This window comes from Chiloscyllium punctatum, chromosome 44 (assembly GCF_047496795.1).
Source record: "Chiloscyllium punctatum isolate Juve2018m chromosome 44, sChiPun1.3, whole genome shotgun sequence".
In the NCBI taxonomy this organism is placed as follows: Eukaryota; Metazoa; Chordata; class Chondrichthyes; order Orectolobiformes; family Hemiscylliidae; genus Chiloscyllium; species Chiloscyllium punctatum.
Genome location: NC_092782.1, coordinates 26,880,719 through 26,904,114, shown reverse-complemented (window position 1 = coordinate 26,904,114; position 23,396 = coordinate 26,880,719). Strand labels below are relative to the sequence as shown.

At 38.5% G+C, this 23,396-nt stretch overlaps 2 protein-coding genes across 7 annotated transcripts in view; one reads left to right on the top strand and one right to left on the bottom strand.

The window, feature by feature from the left end:
• slc26a4 (solute carrier family 26 member 4) overlaps positions 1 to 10,161 on the bottom strand; it is a 65,825-nt gene extending 55,664 nt beyond the window's left edge. The window contains exons 1-3 of one of the 6 annotated variants that reach the window (XM_072562516.1): positions 10,033 to 10,161; positions 9,649 to 9,728; positions 2,615 to 2,798 (exon numbers count right to left, since the gene is read on the bottom strand). In XM_072562516.1, the coding sequence (XP_072418617.1) occupies positions 2,615 to 2,798; positions 9,649 to 9,700 (236 nt within the window). In that variant the 5' untranslated portion in view covers positions 9,701 to 9,728; positions 10,033 to 10,161. Of the gene's footprint in view, positions 1 to 2,614; positions 2,799 to 2,956; positions 3,265 to 3,402; positions 3,520 to 3,795; positions 4,192 to 5,532; positions 5,741 to 9,648; positions 9,729 to 10,032 lie in introns of those variants that run through there. The other 5 variants (XM_072562520.1, XM_072562519.1, XM_072562517.1 and 2 more) reach the window with 5 other exon arrangements.
• cog5 (component of oligomeric golgi complex 5) overlaps positions 3,426 to 23,396 on the top strand; it is a 229,610-nt gene continuing 209,639 nt past the window's right edge. The window contains exon 1 of the mRNA XM_072562513.1: positions 3,426 to 3,591. Coding sequence (XP_072418614.1) covers positions 3,441 to 3,591 — 151 coding nt within the window. The 5' untranslated portion in view covers positions 3,426 to 3,440. The remainder of the gene's footprint in view (positions 3,592 to 23,396) is intronic.

Sequence of the window (23,396 nt, the reverse complement as noted above, 5' to 3'; positions counted from 1 at the left end):
TCCTAGATTCAAATGAATCAAAAAATCAGAGGCTTACTATAACCGACAGGTTCATAAGAGAGAGAACTGAAAAAGGAAACAACAAAAAAGGCCCCACAAATATTACAAAAATAGATTAGTAAGGTACTAACTTTACCAACATAAATAGAATTAAAGTAGTCAACGGATAAGTAAATGAAGGACTAGAAGAGATCTTGTGGAAGCAGAGGACATGGCTGAACTACAAAATGAAATGCTGCTAATATCACAAGAAATTATTTACATGGAATACCAACCTGCATGTCCATCTGTGATATTTTCCATCTCCTGTACCTTGAACACCACCCTAAATGAAATATTAATTTCCTTACTCTGGATATGTACTCCAAGGCCTGGCCTACTGTACAATCCCAACAACTGTCGCTCCTCATTGCTTCTCTGGTACTTATGCTGCATTCTAACCAGATAGAAAGTAGCAGAGATGCCAACTTGATAGAATCTTATTAGGGTCTGAGCAACATAGACGACTGCAAACTTTGTGGCAGAATCAAACAAGCAGTCCATCAAGACCTATCTTGACATGACAGCATCTCACTACATCTTTTGTGCATTTAGGAGAAAGTGAGGACTGCAGATGCTGGGCAGTCAGAGTCAAAAAGTGTGGCACTGGAAAAGCACAGCAGGTCAGGCAACATCCGCAGAGGAGAGTCGACATATTGGATATGCATTTGACAAACAATGAGGCAAAGTTCTTGCTAGACAGTGATGTGTTGCCAATTAATGGAGAGTGCTGCTTTTTAAATGCCTCATTACTATTCAGCTTCCAATCTTACCAAATGCCTCAAACAAACTAGCCATCAAGAACCTTGACATGGACATAAATGCAGGTACCTGACGCACCTTCAAGTCATTGCTTGCTCCAAAGGACCTCAACGTTGGACACTGGGCAACATCTCAGAGCATGCTCCTTGAATACCTTCCACACATGCCTCATGTCCAAGGACATTGGCATCTAACATGTACCAGCCCATAGCAATGCTCATCACATGTCCAATCCATGTACAGGATGCTTCCAAACTTTGAGCTGCATTGGCAACTAACATTGTAATACTGCTGCTCAGCATCATGCACTCAGCTCATGGATTGGGCCAGGGCATGCCCAGACTCTACATTTGCTTCATAGTGTTCACTCACTCGCTACTTGGATGCTGACAGCATCCCTGTCATGCATTGCCATTTTGCACATTTACCCTTCAGCCAGATACACTAAGCTCATATTACTACAGTCTTGCCTTACAGTCAACCACAAAGCTTTTCATGGTTGTCTATTGCCCCCAGTCAAATCAAAAGGCCTAACCTTCAATTGGGGGTCCCAATAACTAAGTTAAGGGCAGGCACTGATTCCAGACCAAAGCTTGAACATGCCAGTCAGTTGCTCAGGTTAGTCAAAATCAGGATGATCTCCATAAGAGAGGTGGGAAGCTGAATATTAGGCAGCACACCACCCACGCAGAGTCTTTCTGCCCTATTCTGTAGCATTTTCCTCCTGGAATGTGGGAGAGGAGAGTAGATGGCATAGCTGTTACTTTTCGTGCAGGTGGGGAGATCTCTCGAGTGAGAAAGAGCAGGCAGCAGACGGCGTGGACAGTGAGTGGTAGAACATGACACTTGGCAGAAGGTAGATGCAGTAGCAGAGACAGAGTGTGTGTGACAGTCACTGGAGAAAGTCACTAGCTTCCTTCTCCCGTGCTGAATATTCTACCAGGTAGCTGAGACTGCACTGAGCTGGTGGTAATCTCAGACACAGCAAGCATGGTTTGGTGTTCTGGCCTCCACTGCTGGTCCTGAAAGAAAAGGGTGTCCCATGTCTGCACTATCCCAACCAGCAGGGCCACCTTACCTGCAAAGTGAGGTGTCAATTCCCCCTGTCTGCCATGCCCTGGACACATACTAGGAACTGTGCAGGGCAGCTCCAGACTGACAGTGTTTATTTGGGTGCACAATGGGCTTTTAAAGATGGCATGAGCTAATCTTTTGGTGACCTATCTGTGAGTGATGAATCGTTCTGGAAATGTATATTGGAATATGGGAATAGAATCAAATGTGTCAGATACCATAGGCGGAGGAATAGGTAGTTGACAAGACACATTTGGTAAGAAACGATGAAAAATCTCACTAGTCCTTGCAGCAAGTATCCCTCCAAAACCAAACCTCACTGAAACTCTCACTTAGCCAAACAAAACAAAATTTTAAAACTCAACCCAATTCTGTCAACTCCAATTAGCTTTTCCTCTTCATAATGTCACACTAAAATGTCAGTGCTCAAATCTGTTTCTTAAATGGCTTTACATTCACTACTTTGCACTGCTGGGTTGTTTGAAAACTGCCCAGTCAAATCAATTATTTCTTCGGATATTCTTTAAAAATGAGTGTTATACCTTCCGTTTGGAAAACAAACAGTTTAAATTTAGTGGCTGGCAAATGTTGATGACGTCTTACTAAATGCTGCTACTTCTGAAGTGAAGGGGAACAGAAACCGGCTTTGCTTTAGATTCGAGAGTAGCGTGAGAGGTTTTAATGGAGGTTTTAGAACAACTTGCTGGGCATGTGGAGAGGCGGAAAAACTTCCACTCACCTGCATCTCTTGGCCAGTCGGTCGCGTATAGTCTTGGGGACCTTTTCCTTTTTTTCTGTCTCCTCCAGGAAACTATTCTCGGAATAAACCGAACGCGCCACAAAGTAGTTGTGGTTGACATTTTCTGCTGTCGGCATTTCGGTCGCTTCAAGGCTCTCCTGTTCAGCGAACAGGTGACTGGACACTGAAACACAATGATCTTTGGTTATAAACCTGGAGCATCCCCAGGACCTATCACTTCACTGCACAAGACTCTCAAAAGGATTTGCAGCTCGGACTCTTCCAGTCTGGACTTGCATTAAAAAAAAAGTTACTTAGACTTTGCTGGACTGTATAACCTACTCAAGTAAGCGCTGGCTCTCACTAAACTGCATCGCCCCTTCTCCCTCTCCAGTTAACAGACAGTAATTTTTGGTTTAAAATGTCGAATCATTTGAACAGCCATCTCCTCTATCCGGGAGTTGCCTTTTTTTAAAAAAACAATGCAGCTCTTCCGGATAAACTGCTTTTAATACAATGAACACCAGAGAGAAAACAATGTGAATGTCTGCCACATCCCTGAGAGAGGAATGAGGTAAATTCCAAAACCCGTCAGTAATTGTGAAGTCCCAGAGACACGGTGAATCCTAGAATTAATGTGCCCTCAGTTAAACACTTGTGCAGCACGCCGCAATCTCAGTTTAATTTAAAATTCTACTTTACTCTTTTACTCATGGTCTTTTTTGGGTAAAATCCCTGTTGACAAAAGTCACACACTGAGTTTAGGGGGGGAAAAAAATCCCCTGTACCTTCCAAACAAAACGAACACGTGGACGCCTCCAACCTCATGGCGAACGCTTTAAAATTAATTTGTCTTGTCGGTTCTGAGGACTGTTCTTCCGGAGAAAATTCTTTTCCCCCCACGACCCATAAAACCCCAAGCACAATTTCGACAAAAATTATCGACCCAATTCACTCCGAGGCTGGACAGCTAAATGGTAAGTTACTGATTAAAACAAAAGGCACAAAACTGTGAAAATGTCTGACATTGAGTTACAGAAACATAACGGGAAATAACCTTTTTTTCCCCTAAATCTTTGACATAATACTCTTAGAAACTTTCTGTATTTGGTAAATGTCTGAATGTGTTTTTAGTACCCGTTCAAATGCCACAGATATATTTACATAAACGAACACTTTACCGCTGCTGTCTTGAACCTCCTTGGACGATTTCATCAAAAGGGTAGACTTTTCTGCGGGTTTTTATATAGTTATTATAAGTTGTTGTTTTATTTGTAATGCAAACACAGAGCAGCCTGCTCTGGACCAGGGGAGATTGTCTCAGGTCTGCAGCTATCGCTCATTGCCAAACCATACGCAGGGTAACGACACCATCAACAGATGTTTACTCAAACTACTGACTGAAGTAAAACACATCAACAATGGAAATTCATTTAGGGGTAGAAATCATGTTGTTAAAAAATCTGAAGCTTCCAGCCACATATTAACCCAAAGCAAAAGCAAAATGCTGAGACAGAAACATAAACTGCTGGAAATGTTCAGCAGGCCACTCAGCACCTTTGACGAAAGAAGCACAGTTAATATATCAGGTGGATGACCTTCTGTCGGTTCTGACGATTTTAACGTTAGCCTGCCTTGCCTCTTTACGGATTATTTCAGCAATTGCAGTCTCCCTGACTCACCCCACCCCCTTAATAATCCGCAAGTTTGATAGGATCACAAATGCTCATATGGATAGAGGTATGCACAAAAGGAAAAAGGGACCCATAGGTTAAGTTCTTAAATTTTGTAGATATAACAGAGTTAAAAGGGCAACTGAATTTTCTAGATATGGCATTGGGTTGTATAATCAAAGGAGACAGTTACCTGTTTATACTGGCCAACAATTTAACAGACAAAAAAATCATTAACATCCAATCCAAAGACTTAAAAGCAAATTCTTATTAGAAGCCACATAAATTTTCAACACCTTAGTGACAATTGCTGATAAAGCCCCTTTTGAACTATTCCTACAGTGTTTCAATAGTATATTACCCTCGTTCACAGATAATTCGTACTTTTCAAAACTAAAATGTGAAATTATCTGCACTTGAATTGTTTCACCATATCTTGAGTCAACTGTCATTCTAAATTAGCACTGGAAGTAATGCTGGTCGAATTTAAATATGTTTATTCGTGGAACTGTCTTTGCCCAATTTAATTTAGATATTGGAGGAAGTATCTTCAGTGAATCTTCGTGGTTACAAGGATTTATTGTCCTTGGATGCAGAGCGTAGCCTTGATGATGTGAAGCTCAGGGCTTGTGAACCTTGTGGCCCTAAATTCCAAGAGCATCTAGTCAATCAACAATGGTTAATTAACTTTCATGCTTCTGTTCAAGAATTACTGTTCCCATGACAAACCCTGGTCAAGATTTTATTCTTGAGTTATTTCCCTCCAAAAAAGTTGCTCAAAAAGCAAGTTGCAGCACCTGCAGTTGCCCAACAGAAGAAATCAAATTTATTTATTTTAAATTCTTGATGAGATTGTACTGACTGTCATCTTGCACAAAGCTACATTTCTGCACCAGCTATTTTAGAAACAAAGTGAGAAACTTATGTAAATATGGTGACAAGGAAATTCTTTAAACAGATGACAGTGAAATTAATTTAGAGTATATTTGTATTCCTTGGAAACTGTTTAGAATCCATTTGTAGCAACAAATTCCAGACTTACTACTTCTTCAATTTAGAAAATTGACTATAGTTTTGAAAAATATGAATAATCTGTGAACAATGGTAGTATACTGCAGAAGCAAAGTAGGAACATCTCAAAGGGGACTTGTCAGCAAATGTCACTAGGTATTGAAAATTTCTGTGCCTTCTAATGGGACTTGCTCTTAAAGTGATCAAACAATATGTTATTTTAAGATTGTTTACCTTGTCGATCAGTTCTGTGAAAAGCGACAAACAATTTTCCTTTCTTCACCACATCAATTTATATTATGAGCAGACTTCCTTCCAGTGCAGTTTTTAAAGGAGATCCTTAAATCCTTTATCTCCTTTTTAAGGAGATATTTTATGTGGAGAAACTTGGCATCATGAAGCAATTGTGAACTGTGTCATCGCAACTGTAATGTAGGTGGCTCTTATGTGGAACTGATTCTGTCTGTGTGCTTGTGTCATGTCACTTTATAATGAATGATCTCAAGTGACAAAAATAGTTTCTAGGTGTTTCATGGGAGGAACCAAGTGTATTCCAAAGAGAAAAGACTTTAGATATGTAATCTGCAGGATTTCATGATACTGAAAGACTTTCCCATTATTAGTAACCTTTGATAATACTTAAATCAAGATTATATATTGAAAATGAATTCTGAAGGACAATATAATTTTGTTGCTGCTTATTTCCTTTATTTCCATAGTTTAGAATTATTAATAAATGGCACATTATTGTAAGTATTCTCTTCAACCACTGATGCGGTTGTCATAACCAAATAGCTGAGTTCACACAGTAGTAGACTGAGTTTTATCAATTTGCTACTACCAATAGAGTTTCCAATTTAATGAGCTAATTTGCATCTTAGTATCATGCCCTTTCTAATACTTTATGGAATTGTTATGAATACCTTCAGAAATCCTGAAATAAATTACATTTCCTGGATAGCTGTCATAGAAGCATAAGTGTTACACCACAGAAGGAGGTAATCCAGCCTATTGATTCTGTGTCAGAAACTTTTAAATGTTGTGAGGCTTCACCTATCTTTTTAAATGCAACCAGGCTTTGCTTTATGGTCTTATTATTATGCTACATAAATCAAGCAGTTTTATGACTTTCTTACTTCTTGAATACCAAGGTGACATTCACTATATTCTAGACTTTCAGCACAGCTCTATTGTTCTTAGTTCTTCAGCAGTCTTTGTTTCCACCCTATTTTCTTGTAAATACAGAATAGACATATTTGTCATTTGTGGACATTTCATGTGTCAATTTCTTCATAAATCTTTTATTAGTTTAATTGTAACAGATTTCTGAGCAAATATGACTGTATCTGGAAACTTAATATAGTCATTTGTGAATGCTAGTTTGCAAATATGTTAAACATGTTTGACACAATTTTGATACTCAGTTGTCTCCCTTCTGGTAGGTTTTTTAGTTCTATCTAATTAGTTACAACTAAAAATAATTTTTTGATCCATATTACTGTACTTTTATTGAGAGGTGAAGACCTATAGTACAGAGTGATACATCAGTTGCGGAAAAAGATAACAGGAAAGACAAAAGAAAAAAGATAAATAAATTGAAACTTTAAGAAGTAAAGAGTGTAGAGTATAAAACACAGTGCACATAGTTAATATTAATACTCAGGTTGAAGGGAGGAAGAGGACCATTTATTGCAGTCAATCTTTTCACTCTCAACTTATCATTTTGAGTAATCGCCTGACCAACTTGATCCCAGTATCGGCTTAAGCATTTGAACAAATAACTAAAAGGCTAAAACTTAATTCTAGAAATATTGTGATCTTGAAGGTACCACCTCTTGAATGTTATATTGTCAGTCTGTTTAGAAGGACATGAAAGATCTCATAAAACTATTCAAAGAAGAGGAAGAAATTATTCTTCCGAGATGTCCAATATCACCAAAACAAATTATCTAATAATTTACCTTATTTGCTGCTAATGGTATTTCGTTGCACAAATTGGTTGCTGTGTTGCCCTGTAAAATTATGATGATTACACCTAAGATACAATTCATTAGTTGGAAAACACTTTGGCATATGAAAGGAACTGTACAAAATCATGGATGTTCTTTCTGTTTAGTATTTCCTTTATGGATTGGGGATAAGCAATTTTCTACCTCAATTTGCGATGTTAATGCAAGTTATTGTTATCCATTTCATGCTGAACATTAAAAGAATGATATCATAAATAGATCAGAGATTGAAAATGTCAAAGTTAAATGATTTACTCTGAAAATTAAAATGACAAATATCATTCTCTTACGAGATAGACATAACCACAGTTGCTCATTCATTGAGCTTATTATAAGCTTTAATAAGTTTGGGTACCATTGATTCTTATAGTATTGGTGTCTGGGTTGATTTATCTGTTGTGGAAAGATACAAACATAATTGACTAGGGCAGTTGAAATAAATGACTAGATTAAAGGTGCCATTGTCAGTTACAAGGAACCAATGGTGTTACACTGTTCTCTTTTGTTCTTTCATGAGAGAAACAAAATAGTGTTCTTAACTGGCAGAGTGTCAGGTGTCAAGATGTTTTACTGGAAAAGGTTTTATTAAGTACAAATTATATTAATCATGGCTTTAACAGAGTTCTCAGTTATGGAGATATTGCTTCCCCTAATTATTTCCCTTGCTATTTTGGCTGGAAAGGAGAAAAAAGGGAGAAATTTAAAGGCTGACTCTTAGCAACTGACAGTGGGGGAGCTGGGTGGGACACAAGCAAGATTTGTTGGTTTGAAAAGAAACATAAAGGCAAACTGTTATCATAGGATGTAGTATGGAAGTAATCTCATTTATGTTCAACCGTTGGATACTTCTTGAAAAAAACCCTGCATATTAAAATATTTAAATGCAAAACTACAGTGCTACATTTTATAATTTAATAACTTATCATATTAAATCATAAGTTATCACAAGTGAAGCATCAAAATTCCAGGACTGAATTTTGTTCAGATATTACGCTGATGCCATTTACAATTTTACATCCAGATCTGATCTGTCTTACCACCTCTTGAACTTCCTTCTAGAACTTTGTAAAACCCTCTCCTTGATATACATTTTGTGCTCATTCCTAGCCTCTCCATTTTTCTCCCCAATTCTCCATACAGGTACTTCTGTTTAGCTTTACGCAGTGAGTTCTCAGGGTGTGCTACAATAAGTGGTGTACTGTAAACGTACACCAACCATTGTTGAATGTTTTTTTTTCTGCAAAATTTCATTCCATAAATTTTACAATACCATAATGTGTCTATATATTTTGAAGGTACAATGTGGCTATTTTCACCTAGCAGGGTATGAAAGAATTGCCAGAATAAACCAAGCTCCTCCTTTCACCAGTTGTTAAGAGTATTTTTCGAGCCAAATTAAGAATTCTTGGAGTCCTGTGCACCAAGAATATTCAGGCTCCTTCCACATGCCCCTGTACAGCACTCTCCCAAAGTCCATTAAAATACAGTAATGCATGAGTAGGTTGTTGGAATAATTATACACTGCATTAATAATAACACAAAATATACTATTTTCTGCTGAAATTAAGTATTTCACTTAATTTGTCTGGGGATCTGTATTCTTTGGGCCATAATTCAATGACTTCATCTGCACATGAGCATTTTCAAATGTAGGATTAAACCATTAATTTGAGATGATCCAAACTTGAACCCTTATCATCTTCTCCATTTAGTAACTTAGCATGAACAACATTTGCAGTGATTGGAAATAAACTGGGGAAGAGAATAAAGGTAATCAGCAAGTTTCTACTCCTGATTGCAATCCAGTAAGCATGGTTACCGGGCAAAGTATAGGATCAGCTCAACAGTCAATTTGCCTGAACTCAGTTTGTTCTGGTGAAATACTGGGAATTAATAATGCATTCACATTTGTAACCTAGCAAGTATATCAACCCCTTCAGGAAAAAAAAGTTTTGGAAATTCAAAACTTACAAAAATCAGATTTTTATTTTACAGATGCTATATCAGGTTAACGACATATTTATTTCACTCCTAATACAAAACATAATTAATATGTAACATTCTTAATTTACAGTATCAAATATCTGCGCAAGGGTACCCTAAAGTATCAAAACAATTGAAGAAAACATAAATGTGTAAGTAAATATTATTTTAACAGTCACAGGGTATCTGTAGTTTCAAAATTACCCATGAAATATTATTTACATTATATTGATTTTAGCATAATATATAGATATTACAACAACAGTGAACAGTTTTATGTTAGTTGCTTAAACAATGGCTAAAGTAACAATAAAAACACAATCTCCTTTGACAAACCATATAAATATCAGGACTATACCTTGACTGTCTGTGGAGTCACTGTAATGTAAAGCAGTGACTGTCTGGTCCATATAAATTGCAGTGAAGTATTTATTTGCTCTGAAATTAAATGATGGATGGAATAAGGTTTAGCTAAAATAAGTACAGTTTATTTATTTGAGGATCACAGCTTTACTTCCTTTTTTGTACATTCTACATCACTGCAAATCAGCAAAACAACAGAGTCCTGTAGAGTAACAATTAATTATGTGACCTTCAAATATATATATATATAATATACACACGCACACACACACACACATACGTTGTCCTCAAATTTCAGTTTTGATGCTTAATGATGCTTTTCAGTCAACCATGAAAGTAGAGGGTGGGAATAGAGCCACAAAAATACACAATGTTGTACCTGAAAAATGCTGAGTTCAGTTGCTCTCAGGTCTATCAAATGGCTAAGATGCTTAGGGTTGCTCATTGACTTCAACTCTTTCTTCAGCCAAGTCAGAAGAATAAGTTGTTTGTAATTCTATACCTTTTGTCAACTTGAAGAAGACAACATCATCTTACTTTTTCAAGCGGGGGTGGATCTATTTTTAGGAATGCCACTAGTGCAGATGCCATATCCGAAACCAGTTCAGCAACATTCTTTGTCTTGACCCTCTTTAAGCTATTAACCTTTCTACCAGTACGAGAAACAGAAAATGCTGGAGAAACTCAGCAGTTCTGGCAGCAACTGTGGAGAGAGAAGATGCTGCCAGACCTGCTGAATTTCTCCAGCATTTTCTGTTTTGTATCAGATTTCCAGTATCCACAGTATTTTGCTTTTATTCCAGTAGAAGAAATTCCTTTTTTCTTTTATTTGAATGGCATAAATGGAGCTCATCAAAAGGCAGGTCTAGGTAACACTACAATATTTAATGGATTATACTTGATGATATAAGAAGAATAACTTTATGAGTCACAGAACTAAGATTAAACATGGAGGTTACTGTGGTGGTTTGGTATGCTCATTCCGTGGAGACAAAAATCAAATGTCTCGAAAGGTTGTTCCTAATGTCCAGTTAAAGTAGCATATTTTTCAGTATTTAAATCAAGAAAAAAGTCTGGAATGAACTTTTCTCCAAAAGTACCCTGCCTTTTACAACAGAAGAAAACATATTAGCATCTAAGTGTCTTCCAGGCAAGTTATCCCTCTCTGCCTGCTCTGGCAATTGATAATCAAATCCAGCATTTTTGAAAAAATCATATTTATTAATTTGATGTGAGCATCACTTTTAAGATCAGTATGAAATGCATAATCTTAATTGAGAAGTTGGCATGAGTCTGTTCATTTGGCTGTAATCCATGTGGAATATAATTATGTTTTGGAACAATTTTAATAAAACATAGCAGTTTCCTTGAGAGTGGAATTTAACACTCAGCTGCCTTATTGTGGGTCTGGTATGACATTTACGTGCCACAGAGCCTCTTGTTCTGGTTACAATGCAAGCACACTACTAGAGAATGGAAATAGAAATAGAAATTGCTGGAGATATTCAGCATATCTGGTAGCATCTATGGAAAGAGAACTAAGTAAGACCATTTGGTTCAGACTAAACACCATTCAATCAGAAGGATATTCTCTCCAAAATGCTGCAAGACCTGAGTATTTCCAGCATTTTCCTTTCTCATCTTGAGTAATCTGGATCAAGTTGGTTAGCCTAGTTGTCTAGATGGAAGTTGTATAGTTTAGAATAATGCCAATAACACCAGTTTGACATCTGTTCTGGCTGGGATAGATTTGAGGCCTGCCTCCTTTCTTGACACCTGAGAGTGGAAGGTACGAAAACCACTACTGACAAAAACCTGCCAAGAAGAATATCTCTGAATGAAGCATCAATAACTAATGAGCCAAGGTACTACTTTTGGACGCAGCACTGAGGAGCAGAAATTGAATGTAGCTTAAATAAATCTACCAGTTTGCTTAGTGTGGAATGACAGGAGGTGATCAGTATATCAAAATTCAGCTTGCCATCACAATAGGAACATGTTTTTGAAGAGAACCCAAATTGTTTCTCAATGGCTTGGCAATTAACTACCATATACACGCGTGTATAGGTCAACCTTGTGTATAAGTCAACCCCTTATTTTGGCCAAAACAGCTGGTATTTTCCATATACCTTGTGTATAAGTCAGCTCTAGTTTTTCAGGGGTCTCTTCCTGACTATATATGCAGCCTTAAAGGGCATGATTTGCACATTTTTGATTTAAATACACATTTTTGAAGCAATACTTAAGTCATTACATGTTACGCACATCAGGATATATCTGTGCAGCGCAATTTTCAAATCGTTAAATTGAATGTTGGTGACTATATATATACTATAGAGAGCGAGAGATCAGATTTCCTAAAGTGTGGAGACAGGTTCTTCAGCCCAACAAGTCCACACCGACCTTCTGAAGAGTAGCTCACCCAGACTCATTTTCCTATTTTTATCCCTGACTAATGCACCTAACACTATGGGCATTTTACCTTTGGCCAATTCATCTGACCTGCACATCTTTTGGAATGTGGGAGGAAACCAGAGCACCCAGAGGAAATCTACGCAGACATGGGGAGAATGTGCAAACTCCACACAGACAAGTAGCCTGAGGCTGGAATTGAACCGAGGTCCCTGGCCCTGTGAGGCAGCAGTGCTAACCACTGAGACACCATGCTGCCCAATATATTTATTTATGTAATATTTACATACGTATATTTGACCTGTGCATGCAAATATCTACGGTACCTTAAGGCAGCCTTCGACCTTGTCTTCCTGCTGTTGCCTCAGTTTCTTAGAAGTAGATGTTGTGTACAGTTGTTCTCTGAACTTATTGGAAAAATGCCCCAAATATTTCTGACAAAATGGCATCACGAAGAAACAAGTATATAGCACAGTTTAAACTAAAAATTATTGAAGTTGCAGAGAAGAACAACAATGGCGTAGTTGCAAGGGAGTTCTGTGTTTCTGACAAACTTGTCCAAGATTGGTAAGGAAAAATCCGCAAAGGCTATGCCAAAACAGAAGTATACTAGATTAGTGGTGCTGGAAGAGCACAGCAGTTCAGGCAGCATCCAACGAGCAGCGAAATCGATGTTTTCGGCAAAAGCCCTTCAAGTTTGCCAACCAAGGAAAGTTGAACAAGTGCCCACAAGTAGAAGAAAAGATTGCTGATTGGGTAATTCAGTATCGTCAGAACAGAAGCATTGTGACTCGACAATGTATAGAAATACGTACCAAAAACAAAGCAAAAAAAGATGGATTCAGTGATTTCAAAGCCAGTGTTGGATGGTGCAGTAGGTGTATGAAAAGGTATAATTTAGTGCTTAGACAGAAAACCAAGATTGCCCAACAGAACTTAATGACAAGTTTATTGAGTTCCATCGCTTTATAATCAGAAGTTGGGAGAAAAACGGGTACAAACTCTCATGTACTGGCGATATGGATGAAAAACCAATGAACTTTGATATGCCAGGGAACAGAACTGTGGACAAGATCGGAGCAAAAACAGTTTTAGTTAAAACTACTGGCCATGAAAAGAGTCGATTCACTGTGGTATTTGGTTCTATGGCAGATGGAACAAAGTTAAAGGCTATGGTGATTTTTAAGCAGAAAACTCTGCCCAAATAGAAATTTCTGAAAGGCATTGTTGTCCTCGTCCATGAAAAAAGATGGATAGATGAAGGTGGCTGCAAGACTTGGATTAAGAAGGGCTGGAATATGTGACCAGGTGGACTTAGAAAGAAAAAAAGCTTACTGGTTTGGGATATGTTCAGATCACACAGAGTGAGAAGTGTTATCAATGAATTTCAAGTTAACAATACTGACATTGCAAAGATTCCTGGAGCCTTATGAGCATGGTGTATTCACTGGATATTAGCATCAATAAATCTTTTAAGGACTTAGAACAGAAGAAATGGAATGCTTGGATGCAAGTTGGGGAGAAAAGATTCAAAAAGGGTGGCAATATGCGTGCTCCATTACTTGCAACTGTATGTGAGTGGATTGTTGAGTCCTGAAAGGAAATGATAACTGAAATTATTGTGAAAGCCTTCAAAAATGTGGAATTTCTAATGCTTTAGATGGTACGGAGGATGACTATTTATGGTCAGATGGAAATGATGACAAATCAGTTGATGATCCCCTTGAGAGCACAGATGATGATCCATATGAAGATATGCTTGACCCAGATGAATGGAATGAATTATTCAGTAGTGCACCTGATGAGGACAGTGAATTTGAAGGATTCTAATGGACTTTTGCATATACCGATAACTTTTGTTTTAGGCAGTTATCCCATAACATTTGTGATATATAGTGAGAAGAGCTTTTGCTGTGAATATTAGTTTTTTGATATAAAGTGTTTATCATATATTATTAAATTTCATGCCATCTATTTTTAAGTAAAATACTATCAATTTTTTTTTGTTTTTACTGCTCCTCTGTTTTTACTTTATGAATTGTGTGTTGTACAAATACACCCGGTAGATGGCCTGAGCATCTGCTGGTATTTCTCTTAACTTTTGTACATATGTGTACACCGACATGTGCTTTACGGTCAGGCAGAATGGAGACAGTTATTTCGTAGATAAAATTCAATAATGCCCATAATTCTTTTTATTTTTTCTTATTTTATATAGAGATCTGCCTCTTGTTTATCCATTTTTTTGACTCACGCCAAGCCTGAATTTCATCCCCTCGAAAACAATACCTTATTTTTAAGATGACCCCCTAGTTTCAGCCTCAAAAAATCTTCAAAACCCAAACTATTCACGGGTATATACAGTAATTATTTCCATTATTTTAGGCAAGTGAGAAGTTGCAAGCTATCTGGTTTACCGATTCAATTACAAAATAAAACCTACAGGGAGACATTTATAGGTTAAGTAAGTGGGCAAAGAGTTGGCAAATGGAGTATAATGGGAAAACGTGAAGTTGTTCCTTTTGTAAGGGAGAACAAACGAACAATAATATTTAAATGGAGAAAAAGTGCAGAAAGTTGCAATACAAAGGGACTTGGGAGTACATGTACATGAAACACAGAAAGCTGGCACACAGATGCAGTAGGTAATCAGGAAGGATAATGTAATATTGGCTTTTATTTCAAGAAAGTTGGAGTATCAGAGTAGGGAAGTCTTACTGCAACTGTACAACGTGGTGGTGAGACCACATCTGAAGTATTGTGAGCAGTTTGGTCCTCTTATTGAAGGAAGTATATTATTTCATTGGAGGGAGTTCAAAGAAGGCACACTTGGATAATCCCTGGAATGAGAGATTATCTTATGAGCAAAGGCTAAACAGATTGAGACTCTGATCACTGGAGTTTAGAAGAATGAGAGGCGATCTCATTGAGACATTATAGGATTCTTAAGGGGCTTGACAGGGTGAATGCTGAGAGGATGTTTCCCCTCATGGGACCTAGGACTAGAGGGCATAATTCAGAATGAAGGGTGCCCCTTATAGAAGATTGAGTTAGGGAGGAATTTATTCTCTGAGGGTTGAGAATCTTTCTAACTCCTTGTCAAAGAGAACTATGGAATAGAATCTTTGTGTCTATTTTGGGCTGCAACAAATAGTCGAGCAGCAAGGCAATCAAGGGTTACGGGGAAAGAGGAGGAAAGTGGATGTGGGGAATGTTGGATCAGCCATGATCCTTTTGAATGGTGGAGCAGGTTCTCAGGCCTGAGGGGCCGAATAATGTTCCTATTTCTTGCAGTTATCCAAATGGTCAGAAGATAAATATGGATGAAGAAGGCAATCTTAGTAAAATCAAGATACAAATCAATGTTGACCTGAGTGTTACAATTATGTCATCACCCTTAGGTAAGAGAGGTGGAAAGTATGGCAGAATTCCTGCTCCTGATTCCTATCCAGACACCCTTTTAGAGGCACATATGTACAGATGCTGGATGAGGAGAAGACCAAGCCTCAATTATATTGCCCTTCTTGCTAAATAGTCTGCTGACATTCATTATCAAGATTGAGATTAGTCTAAAGACCAATTTGGCAAAGCACCGAAGAGTAAACAGCCCCTGCAAAATGATGCTTCTTCAGAAAACAAGTGGTGCAAGGGAAATAAAATTGTTGAAGGTAATTTAATTTGGCTATAGGATCAGGATAGAATTTCAACAATATTGCAGGTACGGTTGAGAAAGTTGTAGGAAACCTCAAATGATAGTTAAACAATAAATCAATACTGACACATGGCAAAAAGGCTTCTGATTTCAGAGTTGTGTCCAATTGTGGTGGAATAGTGATGCCTATCATTGCCTCTAGTTCAACCTCTTGCGAAGAATAGTGAGTTAAGCCAATGACCAGTGCTTAGAAAATGAGACTTAGTTACCTGAAACGGCCTTGAGCATGATCTGGTGCATTTAAAGCAGTGGAAGAGACTGGGTGCCTGGAAGAGAAAATTATTTCACATGGATTGTAAATTAATGGGCAAAAACAGATGGGACACAGTAGACCTGTGCACTGAAATGTCTATGTTTTATCGATGAAACACTGCTTAGACCTAAAGTGTAATTTCACGTCTTAGTATATGCTGACTGTTCCATTTTCACGTACCAGATGCAGTGATCAATTTGATCACCACTTTGTTTGGAATTGAATACAACAAGAGTTGACAAATAACCAAATGAAATAATATGTCCTGTCAGTTTGCACTTGAGTACCAATACAACACCCACTTTTGTTCAGGTATTCGGAAAACAGGAAGACTGATCGTTTGTGCCACAGACCTGATTTTGGGGGGAGAAATGTTTCATTTATGAAAAATGATCTGAGAAGTTATACAGATAGTTAAAATAGTGAACGTTATGAGAACGACAAATCCAGAAGATTTTAAACTGAACTGATAAAGAATCACATGTTCATATCCTTTCACACATTGGAATAAATGTAGGAATTAGACATCTGTCTGGCATATGGAGCAAATTTCTCAAATCAAATTTATTAAATGATTGAATACTGCAATAGAGGAACTTTAGAATCTTTCCAGCTGGATGAGTTAATGTGAATCAAGTGATTTTTTTTTTGTCTGTAGCCAACATGTGATCAAATGACAGATTTCAGAAAGTGATGAATCAGCAGATAGTTATTACTTAGGTCAGTAGCTTGTTTACTGTAGATCTGGATACTGATTTGAGCAGTCCCACAGTTCTTTGCAGCAGTCAAATGTTAAGCTGCTTTGAACTTTTTACACAGGGAATGTCCAAACCTATGAGAGCCATATAGTTTAACTGTCAAAAACATTAACTCAATATCCAATTAAGATGCATGAAAGGGAAATGTTTTCATATTTTTGCTTATATATGTTTCGTCAAGAGATTTTTCAAAATAAACTGGCATTAATATAGGTCATTCAAATGACAGATTTTAAAATGTTTATATCATATCTATCAAATGTTTACAACATCCTCAGTAATGGTTACATCTCTCAATGGCACACATCAGTTTACAAGGACAGACAGGTTGGTAATTGGTTTTATGAGTGGGCTGATGAGGGCAGACTCAAGGGGGGACAGCAATGGAGAGAGAACCACTGACACTAATATAAGCCAGAAGGGAACTTAGGGGCCAGCAGTTTAAAACCATACCACATAGGAGCAGAAGGAGGCTATTCAGCCCATTGAACCTATTCTGCCATTCACTGAAATCATTGCTGATCTGATAAACTAGTTGTGTTTTCAAAATAATCAATGATACCATGGCATAAAGTCATACAGCATAGAAACAGGCCACTATTAAGCTGTTTTTTTTATTCTAGATTTTATTGAATTTGTGATTTGTAGCTCAGGTTGTGGAACAGGTTGTAAATTTGCCCGCTGAGCTGGTAGATTTGTTCTTAGACTTTTCATCACCATGCTTCTTAACATCATCAGTGAGCCTCCAGTGAAGCACTGGTGTTGTGTCCAGCTTGCTATTTATGTGTCTTGCTCTGTTGTGATGGGTGATATCACTTCAAGTTCTTTATCTGAGAGGTTGGTAAATGGGGTCCAAATTGATATATTTTTTAATGGAGGTCTGGTTTGAATGCCAGGCCATTCTAGGAATTCCGATGTGTGTCTTTGTTTAGCCTGTCCCAGGAGGTCGATTTGGACCTCCTTTACCACCCTTTCAGAAAAAGAACTTGAAGTGATATCACCCACCACAACAGACCAAGACACATAAATAGCAAGCGGACAGAATACCAGTGCTTTACTGGAGGCACAGTGATGGTGTTACCTGGCATGGTGACAAAATGTCTGAGAACAAATCTACCAGGTTACCGAGCAAACTTACAACCTGACCTTTACTGAGTTCTAATTTCACAATTTGTGGTGGTGAAATTTGAATCTATGTCCCCAGAGCATTTGTCTGGGTTTCTGGATAGATAGTCTTCTCACCCAAATTGAACACAGAAGGAAGTAGGATTGAACAATAGAAAGGGGATATGGGTAGAGACTGATATGAAGAGGTGATCAGACAGGTAGGGATACTACCATTGTGTCTCAGAAGCCAATCTTACGACTCTTAAGCTTTTCCATTGGGGATTAACATCCTAACTGGAGGTATTATGCAATGAATGAATAACGTACTCAACAGATACAAGCTCGTTTAATTTCACACTCGCTCTTAAAATTCTAGATGTACCCAAATTTCCTATTTATTAATTAAATCCACATTATTTTGAACTCTGAGTTAGTTTCATCCTCCAAAAAGACAAGATATCGGAGCAGAATTAGGCCATTCAGCTCATTGTATCAGCCGTGCCATTTGATAACGATGATACTGTTCTCAAACCCATTCTCCTGCCTTAACTCCGTAACCCTTAATACACTTATTGATCTATCTATCTGGAACCTATCTCTGTCTTAAACACACTCAATGACTTGGTTTCCACAATCTTCTGTGGCAATGAGTTCCACAGATTCAAAATCCTCTGGCTGCAGAAATTCCTTTTCATCTCAGTTCTAAAGAATTGTCCCTTCACTCAGCTGCTGTGCTCTTGGGTCCATGTCTCTCCTATTAGTAGAAACATCTTCTCCACATCCACTTTATCCAGGCATCTTAGTATTCTATAAATTTCAATGAGTTTGGAATAACTTCAGAATCTTTAATTATATCCAATGGTCAAGGATTGGAAAAAGAAAGATGAGCATAAACATAATACTAGCTCTTTATCATACATAAGGTCCAAAATAGAACATTGAACATTACAGTGCAGTATAGGCCCTTCGGCCCTCGATGTTGCGCCGACCCATGAAACCAATCTGAAGCCCATCTAACCTACACTATTCCATTCTCATCCATATGTTTATCAAATGAACAGTTAAATGCCCTTAAAGGTGGCAGGGCTACTACTGTTGCAGGCAGGGTGTTCGATGCCCTTACCACTCTGAGTAAAGAAACGACCTCTGACCTCTGTCTTATATCCATCACTCCTCAATTTAAAGCTATGCCCCCTTATGCTAGTCATCACCACCTGAAGAAAAAGGCTCTCACTGTCCACCCTGTCTAATCCTCTGATTATCTAATGTTTCTATTAAGTCACCTCTCAACCTTCTTTCTAATGAAAACAGCCTCAAGTCCCTCAGCCTGCCCTCATAAGACCTTCCCTCCATACTAGGCAATATCCTAATAAATCTTCTGTGAACCCTTCCTAAAGCTTCCACATCCTTCCTATAAGTGTGGCCTCACCAGAGTTTTGTACAGCTGCAACATGACCTCGTGGTTCCAAAACTCAATCCTTCTACCAATAAGAGCTAACACACATATGCCTTCTTAACAACCCTATTAAGCTGTGTGGCAAATTTCAGGGATCAATGTACATGACACAGATCTCTCTGCTAATCTACACTACCAAGAATCTTACCATTAGCCCAGTACTCTGTATTCCTGTTACTGATTCCAAAGTGAATCACCTCACTCTTTTCTGCATTAAACTACAGTTGCCACCACTCCGTCCAGCTCTGCAACTTATCTATGTCCCTCTGTAACCTGCAACATCCTTTGGCACTGTCCACAACTCCACTGATTTTAGTGTCACCTGCAAATTTACTACCCCATCCTTCTACACCCTCATCCAGGTCATTTATAAAAATGACAAACAACAGTCGCCTCAAAACAGATCCTTGAGGCACACCACAAGTAACTGAACTCCAGGATGAAATATCCCATCAGCCACCACCTTCTGTCTTCTTTCAATTAGCCAATTTCTGAACCAAACTGCTAAATCACCCTCAATCCCATACCTCCTTATTTTCTGCAATAGCCTACCTTATCAACCCTTTACTGAAATCTATATACACCATATCAACCACTTTACCATCATCCATCTGTTTGGTCACCTTCTCAAATAACTCAATAAGGTTTGTGAGGCACAAAACCATGTTGACTATCCCTAATCAAATTATTCCTAGAAAGATGATTATAAATCTTATCTCTTATAATCCTTCCGAACACTTTTCCACAACCAAAGTAAGGCTCACTGGTTTATAAATTACCAGGGTTGTCCCTACTCCCCTTCTTGAACAAGGGAACATTTGCTATCGTCCAGTCTTCTGGCACTATTCCTATCGACAATGACAACATCAAGATCAAAGCCAAAGGTTCTGCAATCTCCTTCCTGGCTTCCCAGTGAATCCTAGGATAAATCCCATCCAGCCCAGGGGACGTACCTATTTTTACACACTCCAGAATTGCTTACACCTACTCCTTATGAACCTCGATCCCATCTAGTCTAATCACCTGGATCTCAGTATTCACATCGACAACATTGTCTTTTTGCAGTGAAAATATGAAAAATATTAATTTAGACCTCTCCTAGCTCCTCAGACTCCACGCACAACTTCCCACTACTGTCCTTCACTGGCTCTAATCTTACTTTAGTCATTCTTTTATTAGCGAGTTATGAGAAGATTTGTAGCTCAGGTTGAGGTTCTGGATGTAGCTTTGCTCGCTGAGCTAGAAGGTTCATTTTAGACATTTCGTCACCATAACTAGGTAACATCTTCATTGAGCCTCGGATGAAGCACTGATGATGATTCCTGCTTTCTATTTATATGTTTGGGTTTCTTTGTGTTGGTGGTATCATTTCCTGTGATGATGCCATTTCCTGTTCCTTTTCTCAGGGGGTGGTAAATGGGGTCCAAGTCAATGTGTTTGTTGATAGAGTTCCGGTTGGAATGCCATGCTTCTAGGAATTCTTGTGTGTGTCTCTGTTTGACTTGTCCTAGGATGGATGTGTTGTCCCAGTCAAAGTGGTGTCCTTCCTTATCCGTATGTCAGGATACTAGTGAGAGAGAGTCATGTTGTTTTGTGGCTAGTTGATGTTCATGTATCCTGGTGGTTAGTTTTCTGCCTGTTTGTCCAATGTAGTTTGTGTTACAGTCCTTGCATGGTATTTTGTAAATGACATTAGTTTTGCTTCTTGTCTGTACAGGGTATTTCAAGTTCATTAACTACTGCTTTAGTGTGTTGTGGGCTACCATGATGCCAAAGGGTATGAGTAGTCTAGCAGTCATTTCTGAGATGTTTTCGATGTAGGGGAGAGTGGCTAGGGTTTCTGGATGTGTTTGGGTTTGTTGCTGAGAAATCGATGGACTGTGTTCATTGGGTACCCATTCTTTTTGAATACACTGTATCGGTGATTTTCCTATGCTCTGCATAGTTGTTCTGTGCTGCAGTGTGTGTTGGCTCGTTGAAATAATGTTCTGATGCAGCTTCATTTGTGAGTGTTGGGATGATTGCTTCTGTAGTTCAATATTTGGTCCATATGTATTGTTTTCCTGTAGATGCTGGTTTGAAGTTCCCCATTGGCTGCTCTCTCTACTGTGACATCTAGGAATGGCAGTTTGTTGTTGTTTTCCTCCGCTTTAGTGAAGTTTATGCCAGTAAGGATATTATTGATGGTATTGAAGGTTTCCTCTAATTTGTTTTGTTTAGTGATGACAAAGGTGTCATCCACATAGTGGAACCAAAGTTTGGTTTGGATGGTTGGCAGAGTGGTCGAGTCTCTGCATTACTGCCTCTGCTAAGAACCGTGATATCGGAGATGTCATGGGTATTCCGTTGGTTTGTCTGTAGGTTTTGTTGTTGAAGTTGAAGTGGGTGGTAAGGCATAGGTCCACTAGCTTGACGATACTATCCTTGCTGATGAAGTTGTTGGTGTTTGGTGTATGTATCTTTGGTTCTTCTAATAGTGTAGTCAGTGTTTCCTTGACCAGGTTGATGTTGATTAATGTGAACAGGGCTGTTACAAAGCTATGTTAGTGTCTTTGATGGTTTTCAGGAATTCTTGGATGGAGTGGTGTGAGTCTTCTACTAAGTGTTTTAGTCTTTGATGCAGCTCCTTGGCCAATCTGTAAGTTGGTGTTCCAGGTAGTGAGACTATGGGTCTGAGGGGGGCTCCTGCTTTGTGAATTTTGGATAATCTGTAGAAGCACGGTGTGTTGGATCCCTCTGGTTTCATTTTTTGAAAGTCGGTCTTATTTATTTCTCCAGATTTCTGAAGTGTTTTGAGTAGGGCTATGATTTAGTTCTCTAGTTGTGGGGTCGGGTCTGACACCATTTGTTGGTAAGAGTTGGTATCTGCAAGCAGTGCATTCACTTTTTCAATGTAGTCTCTGATTTAGAATGACTGTCAAGTGTCCTTTGTCTGCAGGTAGGATAACAATGTTTTTATCTTGTTTTAGTCTTTCTAGTGCTTTCCTTTCTGATGTATTGAGTGTGTTTCCTTCCTTTTTTTCTGCTTAATATTGGTGCTACTACCTGTCTGATAGTTTGCCTCATGAGTTGGTTGTCTTTCAGTGTTGTTTCTAATGCTGCTAAGAATTCTTATATTCCTAACGTACCTATAGAAAGCTTTAGGGTTCTCCTTGATCCTACCTGCCAAAGATTTCTCATGTCCTCTCCTCACTCTTCTCAGCTCTCTCTTTAGGCACCGTGGGAAAAGATGTGGTAAAAGAAGCTCAGCCAGTGGCATTAGTGAAGGCAGTAAAAGAAACCCCAAGAAGAGCCGAGGAGCTACAGGAGAGTGCACAGCTTAGGCAGGGGCTGGGAATGGAGTTACTACCTGATCTCTACAAAGAATTTGCCTTTGTGGGTAAAGATTACTCAGAAAGAACAGGGGAAGAAGGACAAGAAGTTATAATTTTGAGAGATACAGGATTTACCAGCTGCTGATAGTAAGAGATGAGTGAATGCACACTCTGGGTGTAGTAATTTGTGGATAAATGGATAGAAATTTAGCGTTGCCTTATGTAAGATCAGGTTGGCGTGCCAACTCAAGACTGGGGAAGTTACAGTGAGAGTGATTGACAGAGTGTCAGTTCCAGGAATTCACTTTGTTCTTAGGAATGGTTTGGTAGGATCCAAGGTGGGAATGACACCCCTTGTTGTGGAGAAACCCAAGGAAGATTAATAAACTGAGTAGTTAAAACAGAAATATCCTGGTATTTTCCCAGAGTGTGTGGTAACCAGATCCCACTGTCATAAGTCACAGCACGACGTGAAAAGAGAAAGATGAAGAAGTTGAGGTTCAGTTAGCAGATACCCTGTTTGACATAATGGTGCAGGAAAAACCTGAACAGGCAGAGGGTCAGACAGACGTGTTTAGTCCTGAAAGGCTAAGAGACTTGCAACAGCAAGACAAGATGATAAAAGATATATATGTGGATGCATATTCCAAAAAGGAGGCAGAGAATATTCTGGACGGTCATTATCTAAAAGGTAGAATTCTAAGACTGAAATGGAGACCACGGCAGGTTAG